This window comes from Alosa alosa, chromosome 12 (genome assembly GCF_017589495.1).
Source record: "Alosa alosa isolate M-15738 ecotype Scorff River chromosome 12, AALO_Geno_1.1, whole genome shotgun sequence".
Taxonomy (NCBI): domain Eukaryota; kingdom Metazoa; phylum Chordata; class Actinopteri; order Clupeiformes; family Clupeidae; genus Alosa; species Alosa alosa.
In genome coordinates, this window is record NC_063200.1 from 22,087,469 (window position 1) to 22,110,805 (window position 23,337).

The window sequence follows — 23,337 nt, forward strand, 5'->3', positions numbered from 1 at the left end:
TGCACCCAGTCAGTGAGAGATGTGTGTGTCTGTGTTTCTCCCTCTTTTCCCTCTCACTGCAGTAGTCGCAATCATTTTTTAAGTGAAGACACACACACACACACACACATGCACGCACAGATGCACGCATGCATGCATGCAGACTCGTCCCCTCAACTACTAGCAGCTCATCTCTCATTCTACTGTTCAGTTCTGAACTTCTCAACTTTTCAAAGCTGCTTGCTCTCTAACAAAAACTCTGTAATGAATGAAATGAATGACTGACTGTGAACCACGGTGTCCCTACCGGTTGTCGGTCCCTCAGTGTAAATATGTATCTGCGCGTCTCTCGCGGAGACATTGATTGCAATGTTTGTGCTGCTGTGCGTTGGCATGTTATGCATTATTGATTTTTGTTTTATGATAATAGAACAGATATTGAATTCGTGCTCCCAAATCGGAATTGTTGATATTGAAAGTATTGAATATGTGCGAGAGCAACTGCTACTGTCATTTCAAGAGATAGACCCTGTGATGTTTATTGAATAGCTGAGCTCAGATAGAGGACATATTTCAATGGAATGAGATGCGGGGCAGAGGCACTTACCCATTGAAATGCCGCTGTCATGCACCATGTGTTTCAAAGTGTTGCTCTGGATGACATTGTTCCTGGAAAATGTACTATTGTGCTTCAGTGGCCCAGATATTATTTATTTATGGCAATTCAGTGCATTGCTGATACTGCTACACCTTTCAAAAAAAATGGGTAAAAGTCAAATGATGACTTCTGTCAGGGTTTTTAATGCGTTTCTTTGAGGGAGTGTTTCTGAATTGAAATAGCTAAGAAATGTGTTTCTGCCGGTTTTGTTAAGACTTAATGAACTCAATTTCAATGGAGTGCATTAATAAGAGGTAAAGAGAAAAGCTTTCATGTGCAAATGCCAATCACCCACGTCAACAAGAGTGAGGCAATTTGCCGTTGTATCACAATCCCCCCCTCCTGGATTTAACAGTTTTCATCAACAAAGCTTCGACTCGACCTCCTGTAGCTTACGAATTACAGTCACATCCCCTCCCATTCCTGTGCGCCTCTAATTAATTTAGGAGACGTTGCATCTGCGTAACATTTCACTCAGCTGGCCGTTAACATTTAGCATAATTGCAAAGTGTGTTTATCAGGGGCTTGCAAAAGGGAGTCATTTTCTCCGCCATGACCATTAATCTCGCTGCTCTTTGTTGGTGAAATTAACTTTAGCCAGACGGAGGCTACCTCTCCTTTTTGTTCTTATTTCTACAAAACCCTATGCTTGACACACTCTTTCTGGGTGACTTAGAAGCGTTACCTTTAAAAGTTCTAATGGGAAGACAACCCCCTCAAACATCTTTTAATGTTTCCGATGGATGATGGTCATGACCAGAAACAATCGACAGAACCCTTTGTGTAGAATGGAGACAGTGGAGGAGGCTGGGAGACAGTTGTCTGGTTCCGCCAAATGAAGAACTTAATTTGTCAGGCAAATGACTCACAGTTCTCAGAACTGAGTCTTCTCTCAAGTCTCTCAGAAGCAGACCTCAGGTGGCGTCGTCACCACTCCAGATCAAATCAGATGTCACAACTTGGCAAGTCTTCACAGCCTAACACCCTAGTTTTTTGGCAGAGACCCTAAAAGGTGTTGAGTCCAATTTTATTTGAGCTTTAAGTCAGAACTCTGCCAGCCACACATGGTGGAAAATATTCAAAGTAGGGCCGAGTTTGTGACTTCCTCAAAGATGAGACTAGCCTCTGTTTCCTCTGGTTAGATTTCATACACAGGCGTGCTCTATAGGGAAACGGATGCCTTATCTAGGCTCTTACATTTCAGAGGCTTATCTGGGCCCATCAAATGTTAGAGGATATTTGTCCTATTTGCTTCCTTTCCAGAAAATAGGGGGGTCATGCTATGCCAGTATATTCTGAGTAACTAACAACAGTGTGTGTTGATTGTTTAATATCATAGAGGGGCTTGAAGAGGAGGGTCTTTTCAGAAATGTGTATTTTGTTAGGTTCTGACTAACGTTTGTGGGAATAGTCCAGGAAGTGAGACGTAGACATACTGTGCCGCCCAGGATTTGACTCCTGGCCAAGGTCATTTTCCCATAGACTCCCATTCACCCAAGTCCCCCGGGGAAAGTCCTACACTCAGGTCACGGTGGGAATGCCCCCACCAAGGGTCCGCAGCAAGACAACAGCTAGGAAACAAGGGAATACATTGTACCAGTCTGAACTGGTGACCTTTACGTGCGGATGTTTGCATTGGCAGATTTTATGACACATAGCTGAGAATTCTGGTTCTATATTTAGCAGGAAGAAAGGAAAGTGTGCCCTCCCCAGAATTGCTTGTTGAGTTGTGGTTGATCAAGATTTTGGACTGATTAAAATAGATTGTTATGCTGTGCAGTATATAACCAGATGATTAATTGTTGCTTTTTTAAGCCATTCCTGTCGTCATGAGCAGGGGTTGGGTTTGGCCATATAGGATTAGTTCAGCATATCGGAATGGACCAAGTGCATACAGGCGATGTAATTAGAATGAATAGACAATTCCGAGCCTGTATTAGCTTTGTAATTACAGTTTCGGTGGGGAACGTGCCACCAATCCCAAGGGGGATTGTTGCATTTGTTTGTTGAATTTACCACAATTTCACATACGCCAAGACCCAAGCATGGTTCTACTGTTTAATGAGATGTGCCCTTGTAATTGCCTTTTTCCACGGAGATAATTACTCCGCAGTAAACCTTGTGAATAGGTTATGTGTGTATAGTTGGGCTTAGAGATGCTTGTGTAATTTGTATCACAGCTGGGAACACTATAGAAAGTTTTTCACGCTCAGAACAATAGGAGGGCTGGTTGAGAAAAAACAAATGTCAGTGATGCCTTTACAACAGGGCTGGCACTAAGTTAAGAACAGGTGTTCTGGTCTTATCCGGCCGCAGATTGTATGTCTAAAGTCCGGAAGAGCCCTTTCCTCAAATTGTATTTGCTACAAACTTGTAGAGGTAGTCATGCTTATAAAAAAAGATGTTTTTTTTCTTTTTCTGTGATGCTCATATTTAAAACAATGAACATAACCATCACACTACATAAATAGTTAAAAAGATATGCCACATCTACAGTATTCACACATACTCACCAAAAATATGTTTTTTAAATGTTAAATTCATAAATTAGTCTATTTTTGACAACTACATAACGTTCAACATCAATATTAATGCCAAATTCCAATGTCAGATATGAAAATGAATGACTCTTAGCGGTTCATTTTGCATTTTGCCTCTGTCTTTCTCTCTCTCTCTGATGGCATTGCTCCTGTGGCACTGGCTAAAAAACACCTGAAGCCTCAGTGATACGATCACCAAACACTCATCAAAATTTAAAGTACACCCTCTCCCATTGTGCAGATCTGGGATGTGACCTTTTCATATTGATATTCTCTGTCAGCACGACTCTCCAGCGTGGGGTCTGGTTTGCATGTTGCTTAGGGTCTCCGATTAGCTTGTGTTTGCTCTTTTTTCCACGGCACTGTTTATCTACACACCTACACAGGTTCTGCTTCCCCACCAGCTTTGAAAGTGAAGAAAAGAGGGGTTTTGGGGGTGGAATCACATCTCTGTTTGTTCCCGCTTTATGACAGGCCACCGTCCATCCCGATGTGTGGATCGTCTCTGATAGTTATCTGATCGTGTCCGGCTATTTATATTCACCGCATGGCATTTGCTCACAGGCACACACACACACACACACACACACACACACACACACACACACACACATATAGGGGCACAGATAATGCGGCCGTTTGGGAGCTCGAGCTCCATACATGGTTAGTGACAGCAGCCTTCTAGAAGCTAGATCTCTAAAGCTTCCAACTGAATGCCACACTGAAAAAGAGGAGGGGTGGGGTGGGGTGTTGCATAGCACTTCGTCAGTTCACGCCAGCATTTGAAATAGCCCAGGAAACAAAGTCGAAGATGAATGCCTTCATGTCAGAGTTGTCAGAGCTGTTTTAAAGCAAAGTTTGACTGCTAGGTATGGAGCCTGTCAAAGAACCAAAGCGGCAAACATAAATGGACATTTTTAAATTGGTACTCCAGTTTTTGTTTTTTTAAACCTTTAATACCCACCTGCCTGCCTTCAGCACCTGTGTGCTAGCTTCCATTGAGCGTTCCTGTGAACTGTCATCTACCAAAGTCACAGGTACAGTCACGTCTCTCCTCCAAGGCGTTAAAGGACCTAGAGGTAGAGAAGAAGTTGTTGAGGTAGAACCGTGCCCTTTGAGATTTTTTTTTTTTCCCTTTTTTCTCAAGGACAATTTTTTTAGTTATGTTAGGACAGTCTGTCATTTCTTTTTGTACTGTACGTGTTCATATTATTGCTGAGGAGTCATATGCTTGGCAGGCACGATTTCTCTTTGTTTGTATATCTTTCTTCCCCTTTGCTGTTGGCTCTAGTAACCCTAGTGGGCATCCAGAGAAGCCATCAAGAACAACATATTAATCAGTTTTTAGTTTTTAGTGAGACACTAATTGTAGAGAATGTTTCTCCACATAAATTGAAGGCTTTCCTTTCATTTGCACTGCACTCTTTTAGATTTGGCACCCAAGGTCTGCAATGCATTGTGTGTGTTTTCCAAAGAGGTGCACATGAACAGAGTTGTGTGCTATTGCTTTGGCTTGAGACATGCCCGGCAATGAGAAATGGCTTTTGTCTGTGTGACTCATCGGGAAGGAGAACTGGCACATTTGTAGCTTTCCATCTCTCAACGCGAAGAGCCCTTTAGATGTCAGGGCATCGATCAGTGGACATACACTAACTTGGCCAGAAACACCAACAAACAACCCCCCCACCCCCCAACCGCCTTCCAAAGGGAACAACACAATCACAATCAATGCCAGAAAAATGGTCATCAGTGTGTTGGAATAAGAGTGTAAAATGTTTCACTACGTGAGCGTCTTGTGTCAAAGAGTGGAGTCTTTTAGAGTAATCACAGTCGATAGCATATCGGATCCTGCTGAGGCTGAATTCAGCATGCCAAGGGCATGAAGGTGAGCTGTATTCTATGTTGTATTCTACAAGTGTCTGGGCTAACCTTACAGAAAGCCAATAAGAAACGCTGTCTCCACAGATGCTTCGTTTTCCCCCCACCATTTATCTTTGATATACTGCCTGCAAGCTTTTAGGGCTTAGCTCCAGCCCTGCTACTGATTGCGTTACTGTAGGCTGTCAGTCACACCTGGAAAGCCCAACAACAGCACTGCTCCCGAGGCCCGGGTGTGATCACGACCCCCCTCTCAGATGTCATGATCACATTATGTGGTTTATTGATCTACACGACCCTCACCAATACGGAGATAAACCCAAGATACCTGGGCGCCTACACTCAGCACTCCACCCTTGAAGATTGAATCGGACCCCAGACTACTGTAGTTGTTTGCTGCTACTGCTCTGTGTGTGTGTGTGTGTGTGTGTGTTTAGTGAAAAAAGAGGCTGGTAATTTCAGCCACTCAGGGACAAATTGCTCCATGCTCATAGAAGAACCTTGAGTTACCTTTGTTTTTTCTCCTTCTCCACTGCTCCCCATCTGTCGACAGTGGGCGACTTAACCGTCCTTGCTCACTTTTTAAAATCCCATGTGTATACACAACGTGAGTGGAAAAAACACAGCGAGGACACGTTACAACTAAAGAAGAAAAATACCTGACTCGAAATGATTTTGTGTGTGAAAAGACTCTCTTTTTGAAACACCAATCACCTGCAAGGCTATCTCATTCCTCACATACAGTCTCTACTTATCTCAACCTAATTGCAAATGTGATTCTAAAACACACCAGCACACCTTTTCTGTTCTGATCAAAAGATGCTTATCCATTATGGAATCTGGTTTGTAGTCATACTCAGAACTGGAGTGTGGTGTGTGTGCAATATAACCTCCCTTTTCCTCTTGATGTCTCATTAGGTATTGTACTTCAGCTTTCTGTTGTGCTAAGCAGAGACAACCTTTGACTCTGTCGTAGGAGAACACTCATCAATCAGACTTCAGGTTCTATGGGCTGTCAGACTAAAAGTCTTGAAAGTAAATGTCTGTGTTCGTTTTTAATTGTGTGGGAGAGGATGTAAACTTGTACCACATCTGTCATCCAAAGCCCTAATGTGACACACACACACATATATAAGAACACAATCACACAGAGTTTGAAAATGGTTTAAAAAGTAAAAATGAAAAGCTTGCAGCCATGCATAAGAACACACATACAAAAATACACACACACACACACACACACACACACACACACACAGTCAGAGACACACACTTGTGCACAAACAAAGAGCTTTGTCCTCAGTGCTGGTTGAGCGCTCCTGTTTCATGTCTGCTGTCAGCCTGTACCCCAGAAATGCATTCTATTTTCTCTCACTCTCCCATGAAATGCTGCGACATATGCATTGTGCACTTTTGTTTTGAACCCTGAATATCGACTGAAGACCGTCTCCTATTGATATAGGCTTGTGGATGAACAACACACATATCCATGCACATTTCCTGTGTCTTGTTTAGGCATCCGTAATGCTCCAATCTCTATTTTTTTGTGCGCATGTTTTTGTTTTTCCACTCTCCCTTACTGAGCTACAGTACAGCATGTTTTCCCCTTTTTTACTCCTCTTCATCAGGCAGTGTGATTTCTCAAAAGGAGTTCATGTCAGCTCTATCTGGATGGAATTTGTCGAGGGGTATGGGACTACGGTAACAGACTACAAATCATGTCACTGGGTTTGTTTTTGTCAGCTCAACATGTCATCCACCTGAAACACATGCTGCGGGCTGCTAAGGGTTTGAAGAGGAAAACACACACACACACACACACACACACACACACACACACACACACACAGACACTCAAATAAACATGCACACACACATATGCAACCCTCCAATTTCATGCAAGTCAGCGTTTTAACTCTAGTGCAAGTACGTGCACTTTTGATCTTGATGGGTAAGAAACCAACTCAAGCCAGCTCAAAGGGAATTATTAATAGAGCAGCACGAGAGGCTCTTTAAAGAAGCGTTGCCTCTGCTTTGATGCCACTACGGAGGCCTTGAGGAGGTTTCAGTAGCGGTCATCCAAAGACCCTGGCCCCCTGGAATCGGCTGGTGCGTATAGGTATTACTTGCCTATCAGAACTACTATCACAAATGGGAGAAACCCACACCCTTAAAATGAATGTGTTGTCCCTAGTACTGTATCTGGACACAGAGATGTGTTGATGTGTTAAACAAACAACACAAGTTGAGTTGTTTTCAATGCAAGTTGTGTTATTTTCAACACATTTTGTGTAACAAATAAAAAAACTTAACAAACTTGTGTTTACAGAGATGTGTTAAAACAATGCAAATTCGTTTTAATAGTGCACCCTTGTGACTTTGTAACTCCTACGTTTTGTATCGCTCAGCTCGATATCAGAGTTGCTACAGTTTCTTCCTTTGTGTTCGGTTTGTTTGCAGAGATCTTCCTTTACTGTAGCTTTAGCAAGTTTTGGGAACGATAGGCGAGGGCTCTTTGAAAATCTGATCAATTTAGTGAAGGTTTGAAATTGCTCCTTCAAACGCCTCCAGGTCTTTTTGAAGTCCTCTATCAATATCTTATAATTCCTCGCACAAGAGAACCTTCCAGTCTCTTCGATCAAACCAGCTTTCACTTCAACGCAGGTTCGAAGATTTTAAGTCTTTCCAATCCTCTTGCACCCAAAAGTGCAGGCAGTTGGTGGAAATCGACCCATTGCAAATAGATGTGGACAAAAGCAGAAGAAGCTGTACTCTTTGATGGTTTTTGTCAGTACTGGTTCTAGAGAATAATGTCAAAAGTTTTGATTAAAAATTTACCAGAATGGAGTTGTGTATTGCTTTTATCACGTAAAACGGTATGTGAATCAGAAATCAGAACAAAACTTGTTCTAACAGTTCCTTCAGTGTACTGTTCCCAGTTTGTCCTTGGTGGGTTACTCAAATACAAAATCTAAATTTCAAATGTAAGACCTAAGTCTAAATTTCCAATTTGATTGTAGAGAATTCTCATTGAGGAATTTCTGGCAACTAATCTAATAACATTGGCACTTCTCCTCTCATATCCATATTATGCATGCTTCCCTATGCATGAGAAACATGATGGCCCGACCTGACGCTCACCATCTCTGATGCTACTTTTAGGAACCGTGCCATGCTGGAACATTTGGATATCCGCTTGTTGATGAGTTTTGACAGGTGCGCAGATGGCTGTTAATTTGGAATGGCGCTAATCAGCGTTGTCTGCAGTGATCTTTCTATAAACAGAAAAACAACCCCGGCCTGTGCCTCTAAGGAGTATAGCTCTTGAGTCTTCACAACCAGCTTTAAGATTTCACTTCACCACTGAGGCAGAAAGCGGGGCGGTGGAGTGAAAAACAGACAAACTGAAACCATTCTCACATTGTCTGCCAGCAATTTGTGTCAGCTGCAGAATCTGATCTAGCTTCAGCTGAAGCGGTAAACACGTTGTTCTCAGTTCCCCATCTGATACTTTTGCGATACAGATGTAAGGAAATTGTACATCAAAACATGTTTCCTGAAGATTTTACAGCCATTTTTTTCCATTCTGTGAGATTCTTCTTTGCTCTGAAAGTCATTTCATGACATGACCTCTTCTATACAGAAAGAGTATTAAATGAAAAGATAATGAAAGTGTGAAATCAATCTCCTAATCTGGAGAATCCCTTGAGAGTTCATTAAAAGTATTTTTACCTGAGAAACGCACCGGCTTACCTTCAGCCATCCAGCTTCTGCAGTCTACTGTTCTATCTGCTGTGACTAAATGATCAGGCTCTTCTCACCCCAAAACACATTAGCTGTGTGTGAAAATGTACTTTGCATCCATTTTCCCTGGAGTGTATGGTTCCCTTCTGTACTGTACTGTAGTCTAAAGTATGAAGAGATTTATAGTCTACAGTATGAAGAAATGTACAGTTCACTCAGACCGGTGATATTAAAACCAGATGATTCATATTAACTACAATTAAATCAAATATATTGGCAGACTAGTGACTTCATTTTTAGCGATTTGGATGTAGGACTTAAGTGGATTGAAAGTGACATGAACAAAATTCTGCTTTCCGATTAAATCATTTTTGTGATTTTATAGTGGATTGACATGTTCTGCTGTTTTTCACCAAGCCCTGTCTGGAAGCTGTCAACAGTCCTTCACTAACGGGTGGGAGTAATCTGGTTTTTATCTGAGAACCGTTGTGAACCCAGAGCTCCCCTCGATCTCAGAAGCAGACGGCAGTCAAATTGCATCAGTCATGTCTGGTTCAATGAGTGTAGGAGTATAGGCTTATCTCTCCCTCTCTCCATCTCTCTTTCTCATTCTTTCTCTTGCTCTCTCTTTCTCTCCGGTGCTTCCTCTCTTTCACTGACACTCATTTCACCCCATCCCATCTCGGAGCCCCATCTTGTAGGGCTGATTGGGAACTAATCAGGACTTGTGAATGCTCCTCTGGTTCTTTCAGTGACTGAGAACTATTCAGCGTCTTGCAGAATGAACATTCTAAAGCAGGGGTCTCCAACCTTTTTTCCTCACAAGAGCTACTTTGACAAAATGGACATGGCCGAGAGCTTTAATGTTAGTAGTAGCATGCCATGTATTCATATAACTGATCTCCACCCAAAACCGCTAAATAAGATGTGTATGCTTTTTAAAGGTTCCTTTCAACTCATTTACCTGCTCTCTTTGTAGACTGTGAATTTGATTTCATAGGAGTTTTATCATATTTCCCAAGTTACTGGGTTATCAGATGTATGAACATCTTCCTCAAACCTTTTGGAGGGCTATAGAAACAGGTGGGGAGCTACTGGTAGCTTGCGAGCTACCTGTTGGAGACCCCTGTTCTAAAGAATATCTGGATCTCTAAAAAAATGAACATGGCATTTTTTGAACTGTGCATTGTTAAGGAAGGGATTATTATTAAGGGTTCAAAACTGCCCTTCTTGTAGGGCTTAATACTTCATTAGAGGGTTCTTTGTTGTCAGCGTTTTGTCAGTGGTTGTCAGGTCTGACCTCCTCTGCTCTCTCATGCAACCTCTCGCTTCTCTGTGGGTGGCGGATAGATTGAACGCTGCGTGCCTCTGATCTCCATGGCCGACCCCTCTCTGAGCGCGGCCGACCCAACGTACATCACTGGGGTCATTGCCACAGAGCCGTCCAGCTCCACAGGAGGGGAACCAATCAGAGCGCGAGCGCATCGGTCTCTCTCATCTCGAAGAGTCATCTTCTGATAGCTCGTAGTGTGAGCTCATGAGATGACCGTTGCGGCAGAGTCACAAACTGCAATATTTTTTCACACAAACACAGGCGCATATATATGCGCGCGCGCTCACACTCACACTGGCACACTGTCATACACACCTGGAGAACTGTCATTAGGGAGGACCATGCAGAGCGCACAGTGCCTCCTGTTTGATGTAGTGAGGAGACTTGAGAAAAAAACTTCATTCCCCCCTTCTCTCTCCCTCTTTTTTTAATGTCATTTACCCAGTAGGGGGAGAGGGAAGTTAGCGTAGTTAAGATGCATGTCAAACCCAGATGGAGGATAAGGCCTCAGACACGTGATCGCTTCGGCAGAACCTGCTGCGTTCCCCTTTGTCTGCTCCCACTCATTATCACTCTGTAGCGCCGCAGCAACTTTCATTTCAAAAGAATCGGTACCAAAGCCTCATGAGAACGCCGGAACAGAAGACTTCCTAAATATACCACCTTTCCACCAAGATTCATATTCATGAACATTTTTAAAAGGTACAGTATCGATGAGGGAACAGATGAATGAAGCAGTGGTTACTCTCGCACTCTTTTATGTCGCGTTTCTTGCCTACCAAAGCACATCGTACTCATTGAAGGTTGAAATTTGTCATCGCCGCTACTAAGTGGCATCCACCTGGATGATGTGAGTCATTATGGCAGTCTTTCACACTCATTGTGTGCCAGTACAATCACCTTTCACAGGCTGTGTTAAAGGCACGGGAACAGATGGGGAGCTAGCCAGTTGATTGCACTGGAGACGATTTAGTGGGCCTTGATCGAGAAGAAGCTCATTTAGGGAAATAATTGGGCACAAGTCTGGGGTTGCTTCCCCCACTTTTTACAGTAGGCGTTGAGGGATCTCTTTTTATGACCACACACGGATGTGCATTTTTTTCCTTCTTCTGAAGAATTGTGTACAGCCCTTTCATACTGCTGTAGCTAATGTGCAGCCAATGTGCAGCCAAGTGCTATCTTGTGGATAACCTAGGGTTTATTCATGCTGTTTAATTGCACTGGTCTTTGCCCAGTTCTCGTTTTTGCCTGGGTAGATGTGCTTGTGCTCTCTCTCTCTCTCTCTCTCTCTCTCTCCCCCTTCCAACCTGCTGCTGACATTGCCCCCCCTGCCTAAATCACCAGGGCTACGCAATTAGCCATGCTAACGGGAGTTGGAGCTCCAGCTTCCCAATGTCACGTTGACCCGTCCACCCACCAGGAGCAGCAGGTGGGGGCTGCCGCACACTTAGTCCTGATGGATGACCAGAGGGACTACAGTCGCCTCACAGCGCCTGCCTTATTAGTCACCCCATCCCTTTTAAAATGTTTTTCAAAGTGGAATTTGAATTAATGGTTTGTTTGAGACAAAAGGGCATTTATTATGTTTTTAGTGGATTGTGCAGTTTTCACACGTTGGGTGTTATTAGCCAGAGTTTAGCAAAAGGGGTCTTTTTTTGTGTTTTGATGCCTGCTTGAGTATGTGTTCACTATGGCAGTAGTTATGGGTGTTGTTGGTGGATTCTTCAAATTTATGTAATTTTCCGCTTTCCGTTCACATTTCTCCCGAGGTGAAAATTGAACACTAGGGCTGGATAAACACAATTCCTCCCCAGAGACCATTGCAGGATTTTTAATCTTTCAAAACAGTTTTTTTTTTTTTTTTTTTACATTTCATTTTAATTCAGTTCAGTGCTTCACTGAAAGCCCTTGGCCATACAGGCTCGCCTTTGTGATTTGCCGTTTCATTTTTCCAGTGTGTTATTTTCAACATATGAAATCATTTTCACACTTTACACCAGATTAGCATTACCAGTTCAAGTCACCTGTGTGCGAGCACGGAGTCCCAAGTGGCCAGTCATTTATCTATTGCAAATGCTCCCCTCTGGTGGCGTCTCTGTATCATTGCTATTCTTATTATGTAGTGGTGAAGGCCAACTGTATGCACTGCATCCTTCTAATTACTGTATGTGTGCATTTGTTTTGTAAAAACAAAACATTGTCCTGGCCACTTCGTATTTAGGTGATGTATAGTGGAAAATAGCAGCATTTTAAGCCATTTTAAATAAAAATTAAGTAAAGATCATTTTTACTTATTTTGCCCATTGAACTATATAGCTAACTGGTTCCTTGGTTGTGCCATTTTTTTCAAGAATAGCTGTTAGTCCTTTCCTTTCAAACAGCAGAATTAAGATAATTAAGGAGGGCTTCTCTCTGTCAATAGTGGTAATTCACTTCCTTGGTTACTGCCAACATTGTGTTGGTTTTCCCTTTTGTTTGACAAATGAATATATAGGTTGCAATAACCTTTACCAGACCTAAACAAACATTATGCAAGTGTGCCTCCCATGGCATACATACATACATACGTGCTCCTCACCTGAGATAATTCCCTCCTCCATCTTCATCGGATATGTTGACTGCAGTAATTAGCGTAGACATGCATTGCATATCAGGCTGGGGAGGAGGCGATGGCATAGCGGTTAATTATTCATCACGAGTGTGACTCAGTGTTTGGATGCTGTTTGTGAGAAACTGGGTCGTTCCTTCAGCGCCGGGAGAGAGGGAGGTCACAGCAGGACTGTGGAGCTGGCACCTCAGCCAGGCGGGCACGCGGGCACTTGGGAGACGCAGCATATGGGTCTGCGCCTGTGACTCAGTGCCTGGGACAGTGAGGTGCCTTGACGATTGTTTTTGGGCCAGAATTTGGGTCTGAGGTCACATGTTGTTGAGGAAATCCCCAGATTGCTTCCTCCCTCATCTCCCTTTATTCATGAACTGGTGTTTTTATGTGGTCAAACTCCCAAGACAACTGGTGTGAGACTGCAACTTTAATCAGGATACCGGGAGCATGTTACCCACATGATATGTCAAAGTAACAAGCCCACCTATCTGTGGGTGAAACCAGTTCTTATACCCTTAACACACATGGAAAATCACAGAAAACTTCCCCCCCAACAATGATCCATCCAGTTAGTTTGAACAGAGATAAGGATGTTCCAAAACCTTCCAATAGCCTAGGCTATGTTTGTGTCCTTGGGCTGAATACAATCAGACACCCAACAGCACACAACAGTCTTCTCAATCTCCACAGATGGAGACTTTGGATGAAGGCAACCATTTTCACAACGCACATATGCATGGTTAAACTAAACATTTTAGTAAATGAGAAACATATATAAAAAATTATACTACAGTTGCACTGTTGAGTATTCATTTATTGGAAGTGTGATTTTGCATTGCCCAGAATTGCACCAGTTGTTTTCCTGTCTATATATGTGTCTAAATAGGGTAGTGCTCTGTACAGATAACCAGCAGATAAGCCTCAGCCTAAACTTGGTCAGTTTAGCTACATGCTTTTGGCCTGTTATCACTTGACACCCCCATGCTTACTCTGCTTCCACATATTGTGTTATTTCTGGGGGGTGCTAATTTGAGAGATCACACGTTCACAAAATCTAACACACTTTTTTTTGTTCTTTTGCCCACAGAAGGAGCTCAGTCTACCCAGAAGAGGGAGTTTGTAAGTAAAACACAGCTAATTTGGGATCATGTTGTGTGTCTGTCTGTTTTTTGTGTTTTTGTTCACTCTGTGGTCAGCAGTAACTTTGAAGCATCAGAAAACGGCCCATGGAGCATTTCTGGTCAAAAAATGTAACAGTCGCTTGGAAAAGAACAACATTGGAATGAAATCTGTCATTGCTGAGCTTTAATTTTATTTGAATGAGCCACACTGCTAGAGAAAAGACATGACTGCTTAATAAACCCAGAAAGCCTCTATAATGACATGCTTGGATCACGGCATTCCACGTCATGGTTTCCTGTCTTCTTATCAGTGCTACAGAAATACAAGCTTTAGTCGAAGTGGTATTGGAGAGATTGTTTCATTTTGTCTGTTCCCAGTGGAAAGTACACTAAATTACTACTGCACTGTTGGTGGGTATGTTAAGAATTTAATGATACACAGTGTGTATCATATTATTTAAAGCTCGTCTTATATAACCCTGGTAAACCCATTTGATAATATGGTTTTCTACTCTGTGCACACCTTTAACAACAACCCATGAAGCTAAAGACAGACTATCCATCCTGAGTGTCAGTTCTCCTCGGTGACACCTATCCTTGAATTTTGGCAGCGTCTGGCTATTTAATTCTCAGGCACAAATTAGATTCCAGCCCCGGACCCGAGGAGTCACTGCCCAGCCTTATTACTGGTGACCTGAAGGATAATATAACACTCCAGCTTCCCCGGGGAGCTGTACCTCTGAATCATATTTATGGTCCACATATTATGGCCTTTACACAAGGCATTTATATGCCTCAGGCCCCCGGATGGATTGATTCTCTATACGTGTGGATACTGACTGGCCTAGGAAAGGCATGTAGTCTGAATCAAGAGAGTGGCTGAGTGGAATAAGGATGTAGTTTGAATACAGGATGAATGAACTGAGGCTTGCTAACTAATGAGTGTTGTGGGAGATTCCAGCCATGGGGAGTTGAGACCAGCAGTTAATCCTTGTTACCCGTCTGTTAGGTATGCCTTCACAAATACAAAAATGTTAAAGGACTGAAAAGAGTCTGGAAGTTTGGGTGTCTTGGAGTATAGCTCAACGGCTTTTAGATCCATCTCTTCCTGTGGTCACGTGGGCAGGTGGTATCGGTATCGAGGTTTTTCCAGGCCTTTTAAAGCTGTGGCTTGCCACGTGAAACCCTCCCCAAATTGTATGCGTTGTTCTAAGTGTGTGTGTGTGTGTGTGTGTGTGTGTGCACGTGTGTGTGTGTGTGTGCGCGCATGTGCGTGTGTGTGTATGCGTGTGTGTGGTGGTGGTGGGGGGGGGTAAGAATTCGGCACGGCGTGTTTCATTCCACACCTGCTCCCTCAGCGCATACAGACGCAGACGACCCACTAATGACAGCCAGGAGACCAGCTGCTGGAGGAGAGAAACTGCTACACCCTGTCTCTCTCTTTCGGATGAAGAGCCAATGAAGTTGCCATGGAAATCGCACTGTTGCTTCATGTTTCTCTATCAGTTTTTTTGCTCTCTGTGCTTTTAAGCACCGATCATACACAGACAAGCTCCACTACTGTGTGCATGAGAGAGGGAGGACTTTTGTACATGCTGCCTTTGTGCACAGCAAGCATTGTGTAAGATATCATTCTGTCACCACCTGACTGTTATACCTAAACAGAATCTGTGTTATTGATTACTGTTATTGTTGTAGGGGTCACACTAGTCATCGCCAAGATAATCACCCAGACATTTTATTGGTTTTTTTTTTTTTGTGGGTTGGTAAACACTCACTTAACAGCTGCCCTGCCTGAAATTGTTGGTCCGATATAGGTCACAGGTTTGATTTTCATAGGGTCTAAAAATAACTTGTTGTTGCTGTTTTTGTAGCGACCTTAACGACTTTGAGTCCTGTGCCTGCCATGGTCGCATAAGTCAGATGTGTTACATGCAACCAATCTAGGCAAGCTAGGAGGGCATCAGAAGTTCAACATCCCATTCTCGCGCCAAAGCTCCTGAGCTAATCACCTGAAATATATATGGAGAGGTTGATTTATCAGCTCTTATATTAAACATGTAGTTTTCCATCTCGTCTAGCATGAACTGCTGTTAAATAAAGTGCAATGTTTGAGGTCCAGATTAGCAGTATGCAGGCTCTTCACTGAGGAGACAGACAGACAGATAGGGAGAGAGATGGAAAGAGACAAAGAGAGCGATGAGTCCGTTCTTGTCCACACAGGTGAAATATTTTCCCCATCAGAGCTTGGCATTTGGCCTGGCCATGGGAATGGAGACATCTGTTCCCTGTGAATCTCCGCCATGCACCCTGACCAAGCCCCAGTAACTCATTTGGAACTGGACTAGGATAAAGAGCTCCCCCTACTGGTTGTACTATTTCTCCTATACACACTAGTTGTTCAACAGTAGCATGTTCGTTGAAGATCATTTGGACATACTGGACTCTTGGTACAGGAGTGTTGTATTGTATTGTACTGTATTGTATTGTGTTGTCTATACCTTGGGGAGAGGAGACTCCTAAAACTACTGTAGAACAACTCCCTCTTGTTTCGTCAATTACTTTTCCTCTCCCCTCCCAGTGTTGTATTGAAGTTCTGCCTTCATACGCTTTGTTGCTGCCTCCCGTTCCTTTTCAGCGAAAGAATAGCACATCCTGCTCTCGCCCTTCTCTCTGCTGTAGACACAAGAGAATACCACCTATTCACACTGGGAACAATGGAGGGAAAGTGGAGCACAGGAGAAACTCTCCTGACAGTGAAATGTTGTCGTTTTATGCTCGAGTGTAGTCAATAGTAGTCCTCTCCCTGGTCCTCTAGTCTAATGCAAACCCAGCCAGAGAAACTGGGTAGAGAGACGGTGTGTCAGTGAATCTTTGGCATTTGTGCCGGTGATTTACGAAGCGGCCCGGCGTGACAAACGGCCGCTCCAGATGATGGATGTGCTCGTGAAGATGGCCAGCGGTTTGTTGACTGTTGCCGAGGGACCCTGAAGATGGTTGCCGGGGCTGAGGTGCAGCGAGGTAGCGAGTGGTGGAGTGCCAACCGCACACTGTTGACAGAGCAGCGCCAATTTGATTGTTTGTCTGACATAGTGCAGGAGGGTGCAATGAGGACACACACACTCGCACACACATACAGTACACACACGCAAACCAAACAGATACACTGATGGCTGGCTACCGTGTATTTAGTGTCATTGATGTGGAATCTGGAACAGGTGGTCAGACTCTTTAACTAATGGTATTGTATGTAGTGTGTATATATATTACTGTTTTACATAAATATTTTATGTATGTATCCTGTAAACACTTTTTCAAAATTAATTTCTTAATTTTCCTCGCCCCCAGGAGGAGGGAAGAGGGTATGGTAATCGGTCTAATCTGTCTATGTGTGTGTTCTCTCACATAACTCCAAAAACACTAGTCCAAGTTACTCAAAATTTGTATACTAGACATAGGCTCACCGTATGTTAATCCTCCTACATGATCATGCTGTTTTGGCTCAGAATGCAGATGCTAGAATTTGGGTTGGCTTTGGTTAACAACGTTTTGTGCCAGGGGAGAGGGCAGGCCTGGCTCTTGTTTGTTTTGTAAGGAGTGATTGAGGGAAATCACACTAATTCTCATTCCTGCTTTGAAGGCATTGCACAAGGCGGCACATGTGGTTGAAGTGAAACAAGCTACTGTATTCCAGGTCAGGAGTAAGTGGGCTATGTAGCAATACTGAATCGGAGAGCTAAGCCTAGGTCAGTTCAGGGGCCAGGCTTCAAGAAACATGTTAGCTAGTTCAGATCTATTTATGGTAAATGCTGACCTCCTCTTGCTAAACATTTCCAGATCCTCTAAAAAGGACTCTTTTTAGTTAGCATTGGCAAATAATAACCCTTTGTACCGTGCACAGTAAAACTTGATTCAAACTCTTCCCTCTTATTATATTATATGATCAATAAGTGTCGTAACACTGTTATTATGTTCCAACCATAATCCTCCCTTAACATAATTGTGTGCTTCACCCTGTTGCTGCTGATGCATAGTTAACCAGTTGAGTTCTCTGAAAAGGAAGAACTTGGAAAGGGACTACCTCGTCTCTCCTAGTGGAGTCTACCCAGTGCGAATGGATGAATGATTGAGTGCATTAGCTGGCTGGTTGGAGACTTGGCCTACCATGTTTGCCGCCCCAGCAGCACTTGTCTAGGTGCTTACTCCTGTTCCCTGGTTTTTCTCTCTCTCTCTCTCCCTCGTTCCTCTCTCTCTCTCTCTCTCTCTCTCTCTCTCTCTCTCTCTCTCTCTCTCTACCATCTCTCATGCCCCAGTTAGTTTGCTGGCTGCTGGTTGCTGCTGCAGCTGATGCTGATGCTGCTGCTGCTTCTTCAGCAGGCTGACACCATCATGCCGCGGTGATGCAATGTAAGCTGTCAGCCACAAACACGCATTTCCTCGAACACGCCGGGCACCAGCATCAACAATTCATGTGGTGCGGAGATGCGGCAGAAGTTAAGTGTCAGAGCGAAGAGAGGCGGAGGCCCTCGGCTCCCTCTGGACATGGGCTACAGGGGTAGAGGGGAGTACCGTGCGTCTGCTGGACTTGAGTGTCTGTACATGCCTACTGTATAATGGCCAGAGGTGTGTGTGTGTGTGTGTGGGGGTTCTTAAGGTTGCAACTCGTCAGTTGTTGTTCAGTTAAATGAGACATTTTAACTACCTACTTGAGAGTTAAGCTCTGTTTTCCTACTACGCTGAATCCCATTATCAAGTCTTTACCAGAAACTCGTGGCTTTTCCGCTTTGCGATTCGCAAGCTCATTAGAGCTGCAATCTCTAAGCACCTTTTGTCCTCAATGAGTCTAATTCAGCACACACTGCAGAATCTTCTAGAAGGCTGCACATGTTAGATGGATCTTCTTAGGAGGATATGTTTGAGGAAGATCAGTTTCACATCTTGCTGTAAGCTGACCTTGTATGATTTAACAGTTATCTCAAAACACCCACTTTTTAACACAAAATCACATTCAGTCTCTGACTAAACTCTGCTGTACACTCATGACCAAGCAAAAATGAGCCTGGCTACAGGCCGTCTGTTTTTGTGAAGCGGCAGGGAAAAACTCCCTGCATGTGGCGCTCACCTTGCCTGTGGAGCCCATGTTGTGTGAGGGAGTGTGTTTACCGGGATGATGATGCAAGACTCTCTGTGTGTGTGTGTGTGTGTGCAGGAGGCTGGGCTGAAGCACAACCAAACGTGTGTGTGTGTGTGTGTGATTGAGTGTGTGTTTCTTGTGTGTTTAAGTCTCTGAGAGAGAGAGAGAGAGGCAGAAGGGGGCGTGTCTTAGGGGAGGGGAAAAAAAAGACAGAGAGGGGGGAGGAGGTGGAGAAAGAGTGAGAGAGCAGGCTAGCGAGCGAGAGACACAGCAAAGGGAGAGGGAGGGGGGTGTATTGTCCAGCCTCCATAGCCCCTCCACAGGCGTCCAACGCGCTCATCTGACAGCTCGGGGTGGAAGTTGAGCCAGCAAGAGGGGGGAGACAGAGAGGGAAAAAAAACACCCACAAGAGGGTTTTACCCCTCCTTCTTCTCCTCCTTCTTTTCCTTCCCTCTTTTTTTTTCTCGAGTGCACTCACCAGTTCCCCTCTCTCCTGCGCGGTAGCTTACGCTTACGCTCACACTCTGACTCTGGCTCTGGCTCTTTGTCAGTGGAAATGGGGGTGCAGGAAGGGCTGACCGTATCATGCGCACAATAGAGACAGCCAGCGCTGCTTTGGAGCCATGAAAGCCCAGCGGGAGAGGTTGAGGATTCCGGGGCTGACGCTGGAGTGAGTATATACACGTATTCCCCCTCCTCTGTCTCTCTCTCTTGCTCTCGCTCTGTGTCTCTTCATGCGCTTATGTTGCGTTTATCTTGGCGGCAGACGTCTGGTCATCTGCCTGCAGTCTGTGTGTTTTCTTTCTGCCAGCTAGCAACAGCATGTTGGGGTTTAGCCTTCTATGCGTGTGTCACTATGCGTGTGTGTGTGTGTGTGTGTGAAGGTAGCAGCAGCATTGACACACTGGCAGCATCCGCAGCAACAGCAGCAAGTGCGATCAGAATATACTCTGCAGTTAGCTAGCAACAGCGCTCGTGTGTGTGTTTGTGTGTGTCTGTGTCTCTGTGTGTCTCTGTTGCTCGTCTGTCAACCCCAAGCCCTTGGATAGCTGCAGCTGTTTATCTTGGCTGCCTGGTTATGGTGACACACATGGGCACACTCTCACACACACACACACACACACACACACACACACACACACACACACACACACATACACTCACACACGCACAGTCTTTAGCATTGATGCACACGTACTGTTTACCACACCTCGCCTAATCACCCTGATCGTGTGTTGATCAGCTGGTCAGACCCTCCCCCCTCCTCCCTCCCCCAAGCACTGTGATCAATAGCGTTGTTAGGCAGCAGTGAAGTGCCCTTGTGGAAAGGGCCTGACCACTGCCCAGTGACACAGCTGCAACCGCAGTCACAGCCATAGCCGCCACCACCATCACAACACAACAACGGCAACAGTCGCTGCAGCATCAGGGCAACGACACCCAAACAGTTTAACCAGTCTAGGCTGCACATGTGAGCCATATGCAGCCGTGAGGGATCGCTGCTAACTAAAGGGGATTAGTCGCAGCGTGTGTCCTTTTCAGGATCTCTAAGGTCACAAAGACACATGTTTACCTTGCACTTGCATCAGTACGCAGATCACTATGGAGACCGAGAACTCTGCTCAGTGGATGCAGAAGTGGGGGTTGGGGGTAGGTTAGTGGGGGCTAGCTCAGCATTTTCAGGTCTGCTTGATTGGATTGATGTGGGTCGTCAATAACGACACAGGCGTCTGCCCCCCCCCCCCCCTTTCCCCAACCCCCGCCTGATATGCGTTTACTGGGCAGCTCAGCCGAGTACAGCCTCCATCACATGCTGACGTTGTCAAGCTGGAACTCGCATGTTGGATGCGTCTGAGCAGAGACGGAGCGTCTAGGTCATTGTTTACCCACAATGGCTGTTGCCTTATCGCAATTTTCAAACTCCGCTCCCCACTTCCCTTGACAGTGTGTTTTTGTTTTTACTTTTTACTCTTTGTAGTCAATCAGTGTGTGATTAGGTTTAATCGAGTATTTCTATTCAGGTTTTGGGTTGATTTCTGCTGTTTAAAATGGGGGCACTGTTGCAGAAACTGCGTAGTGTTTCTGGCTCCCCTTAAAGGAGCTCTCCCTGCCTTTCGCCCCCTCTGGCTTCGTTTTAATGGTCCACCTATGTGGATGTGCATAACTAGCCCCTCACTGCCCCGCCAACCTCTCAGAAGAACCTGAGGATAGCTGTGGTTACATGTTCCCAAAACACCATCAAGGTGGTCATACATACAGTCAGTTAGTCAGTGTTTTGATAAATAACGTGCTCTGCTGCTGTGTGATGCTGCATTGTGGTTAATGTTTGCCAAGTAGAGTATGTCTCTGCATATGAGCGTGCCGTTATCTGAACCCACCACCCCACCACTGTACCCCACCATGCCATCCAGGCGTTCATGCTGAAGAAATGACCATTTACGAAACTCAATTTAACTTCTTCCAGCCTCACTCCCAGAAGTCTGAGCCCAACTCCCACGAGCCCCTGCAGTCCTTGCAGCCCGCTGCACGCCTTTCATTTTTGGAGGTAAGAGCGAGCTGTTTCAATATGGCCATCTTGATTCGTTTTCTTGTCTTTTTTTTGTTTTTGTCCTTCTCTTGGCGGATTGAATGGATGGGCAAAGGAGCCATGTTGATTGAGGTTTGTGCAAGGGTCATAAAATGAAACAAGACCAAAGACCAAAAAAAAAAAACAATAACTCTCTCTTGTTACCTTTGTTTACTCGTTGTGCATTTGATTTTGCGGCTTTTGAGTAGGGGTTTAGTGAAACAGGGTCACGGCTTATGTAATATTCTCAGTGAACCCCCTTTCTCTCTCTTTCTGTGTGATCTGCTTTTTGCCCACTCTTTTAAGTGCAAAGTAGGATTTATAGAATTCACAATTGAACTCTTGAGCTGAAAAGAACAGCCAAGGATCATTGTTTCCAGAACTGGTGGTTGAGCTGGAAATTTATGATGGTCTAAATGAAACTCTTATGCACGAAAATGCAAAACTGTGTCCGTTTTCTCAATTATTTGCATGATGCACTTGAGCATATTTTAATAAACATAAAAATGGAGACGGAAAGATGGACGAGAGAGAGAATTAATCACGGGCTCCGTGAACAGCAAGCTTAATAAGATTGTTATGTGTCTGTGATGGCTTGGTTTTTACAGTACATGGTGAATGTTTTTGTATGGCTCAAAAACACCTTGAATGGGTTTGTGACTGTGTGTCTTGACACTGACGTTCTTCTTGTCAATCCCAGAATCCTCTCCTCACTCTCTAATGATGCTTGCCTGGAGCTTTTTGCTTTGGAGAAGGCCTGTGAATCGTCCTTTTGTTCCAGAAATACGTATCTTTGGGTTCGCAAATGAACTGGGTCATCGAGCCTGGACTCTTTTGTGGTTTTGTGGTTTTGATTGGCTGGTGTTTATGCAATAGCTTGTTGCGTGGCTCTGTTGACCTTCTATTCCCACAACTTCAAAAAGCCCAGAGTTGATGCCCCCTGTGTCTCCTCTCTGAAGTCTCATGGATGGTGAGAGCCCACAGCCAACACACAGTAGACCTTTTCATCTTGTACTTGACAATGAAACCGTAATGCAGTGAGTCTCTTTGTGTGGTGTGCATACATCTCTATTAAAAAGCATCTTGGCTTTGTATTGTAAATAGTGAATCTTTAATGAGATGATTTGTGAAATGATATTGATTGCCAGATCTGACAACCTGATACCACTGACTGCATGGTAGCATTGTATTATAGCATTGCACTAGTGTGCAACAGAGTGTATAGCTGTCTGGTTCATTGGGTACATGGAACTAATGGATCGCAATTGCCGGTAATTTTAGTGCTGCTCACTTAATTGATGGGTTCAACCTGGATATGGTTTCGCAAATATACCAGGAGAGAGCAGGAAAAAAAAGAGCAATTGTGTGATTGTTATTTACTGCGATGCGAGATCTTGGCAGGAGACTTTTCCAACATGGAACATTGATTTGACACCCACTTTCTTCACCTATGCGAGACCCAAACCTCCTCCATTCAATTTTTGTAGAATGAGCCAAGTACAGTCCTGAGCTGTACTCATATTAGCCTCATTATAGTCGCTTGCAATCGGAACCGACATAGAGCCTCCCGGGTACTTAAAAATGCCCTAACGCTCTCTGTAGCCATCTTGAAAATGTTTTCAGCAGCAGTAAATGCCTGCTGGAAGGTAATTGTTTTGAAATGTTTTCTTGGTAGTTTGACGGTGCGTTTAAAGCCAGAGAACACTGTTGCAACATTACACCATTGCTGTATTTATTCCATTGCTGTGTTTTCAGAGGCCTTGGCTACCTCCACCCCCAGAA

At 44.2% G+C, this 23,337-nt stretch overlaps 1 protein-coding gene across 5 annotated transcripts in view; it reads left to right on the top strand.

Moving 5' to 3' along the window:
- mast4 (microtubule associated serine/threonine kinase family member 4) overlaps positions 1–23,337 on the top strand; it is a 115,291-nt gene that overhangs the window by 42,995 nt on the left and 48,959 nt on the right. For 4 of the 5 annotated variants that reach the window (XM_048259884.1, XM_048259882.1, XM_048259885.1 and 1 more), the window contains one exon: positions 13,822–13,853. In XM_048259884.1, coding sequence (XP_048115841.1) covers positions 13,822–13,853 — 32 coding nt within the window. Of the gene's footprint in view, positions 1–13,821; positions 13,854–19,365; positions 19,660–21,453; positions 21,535–23,337 lie in introns of those variants that run through there. The other variant, XM_048259887.1, reaches the window with a different exon arrangement.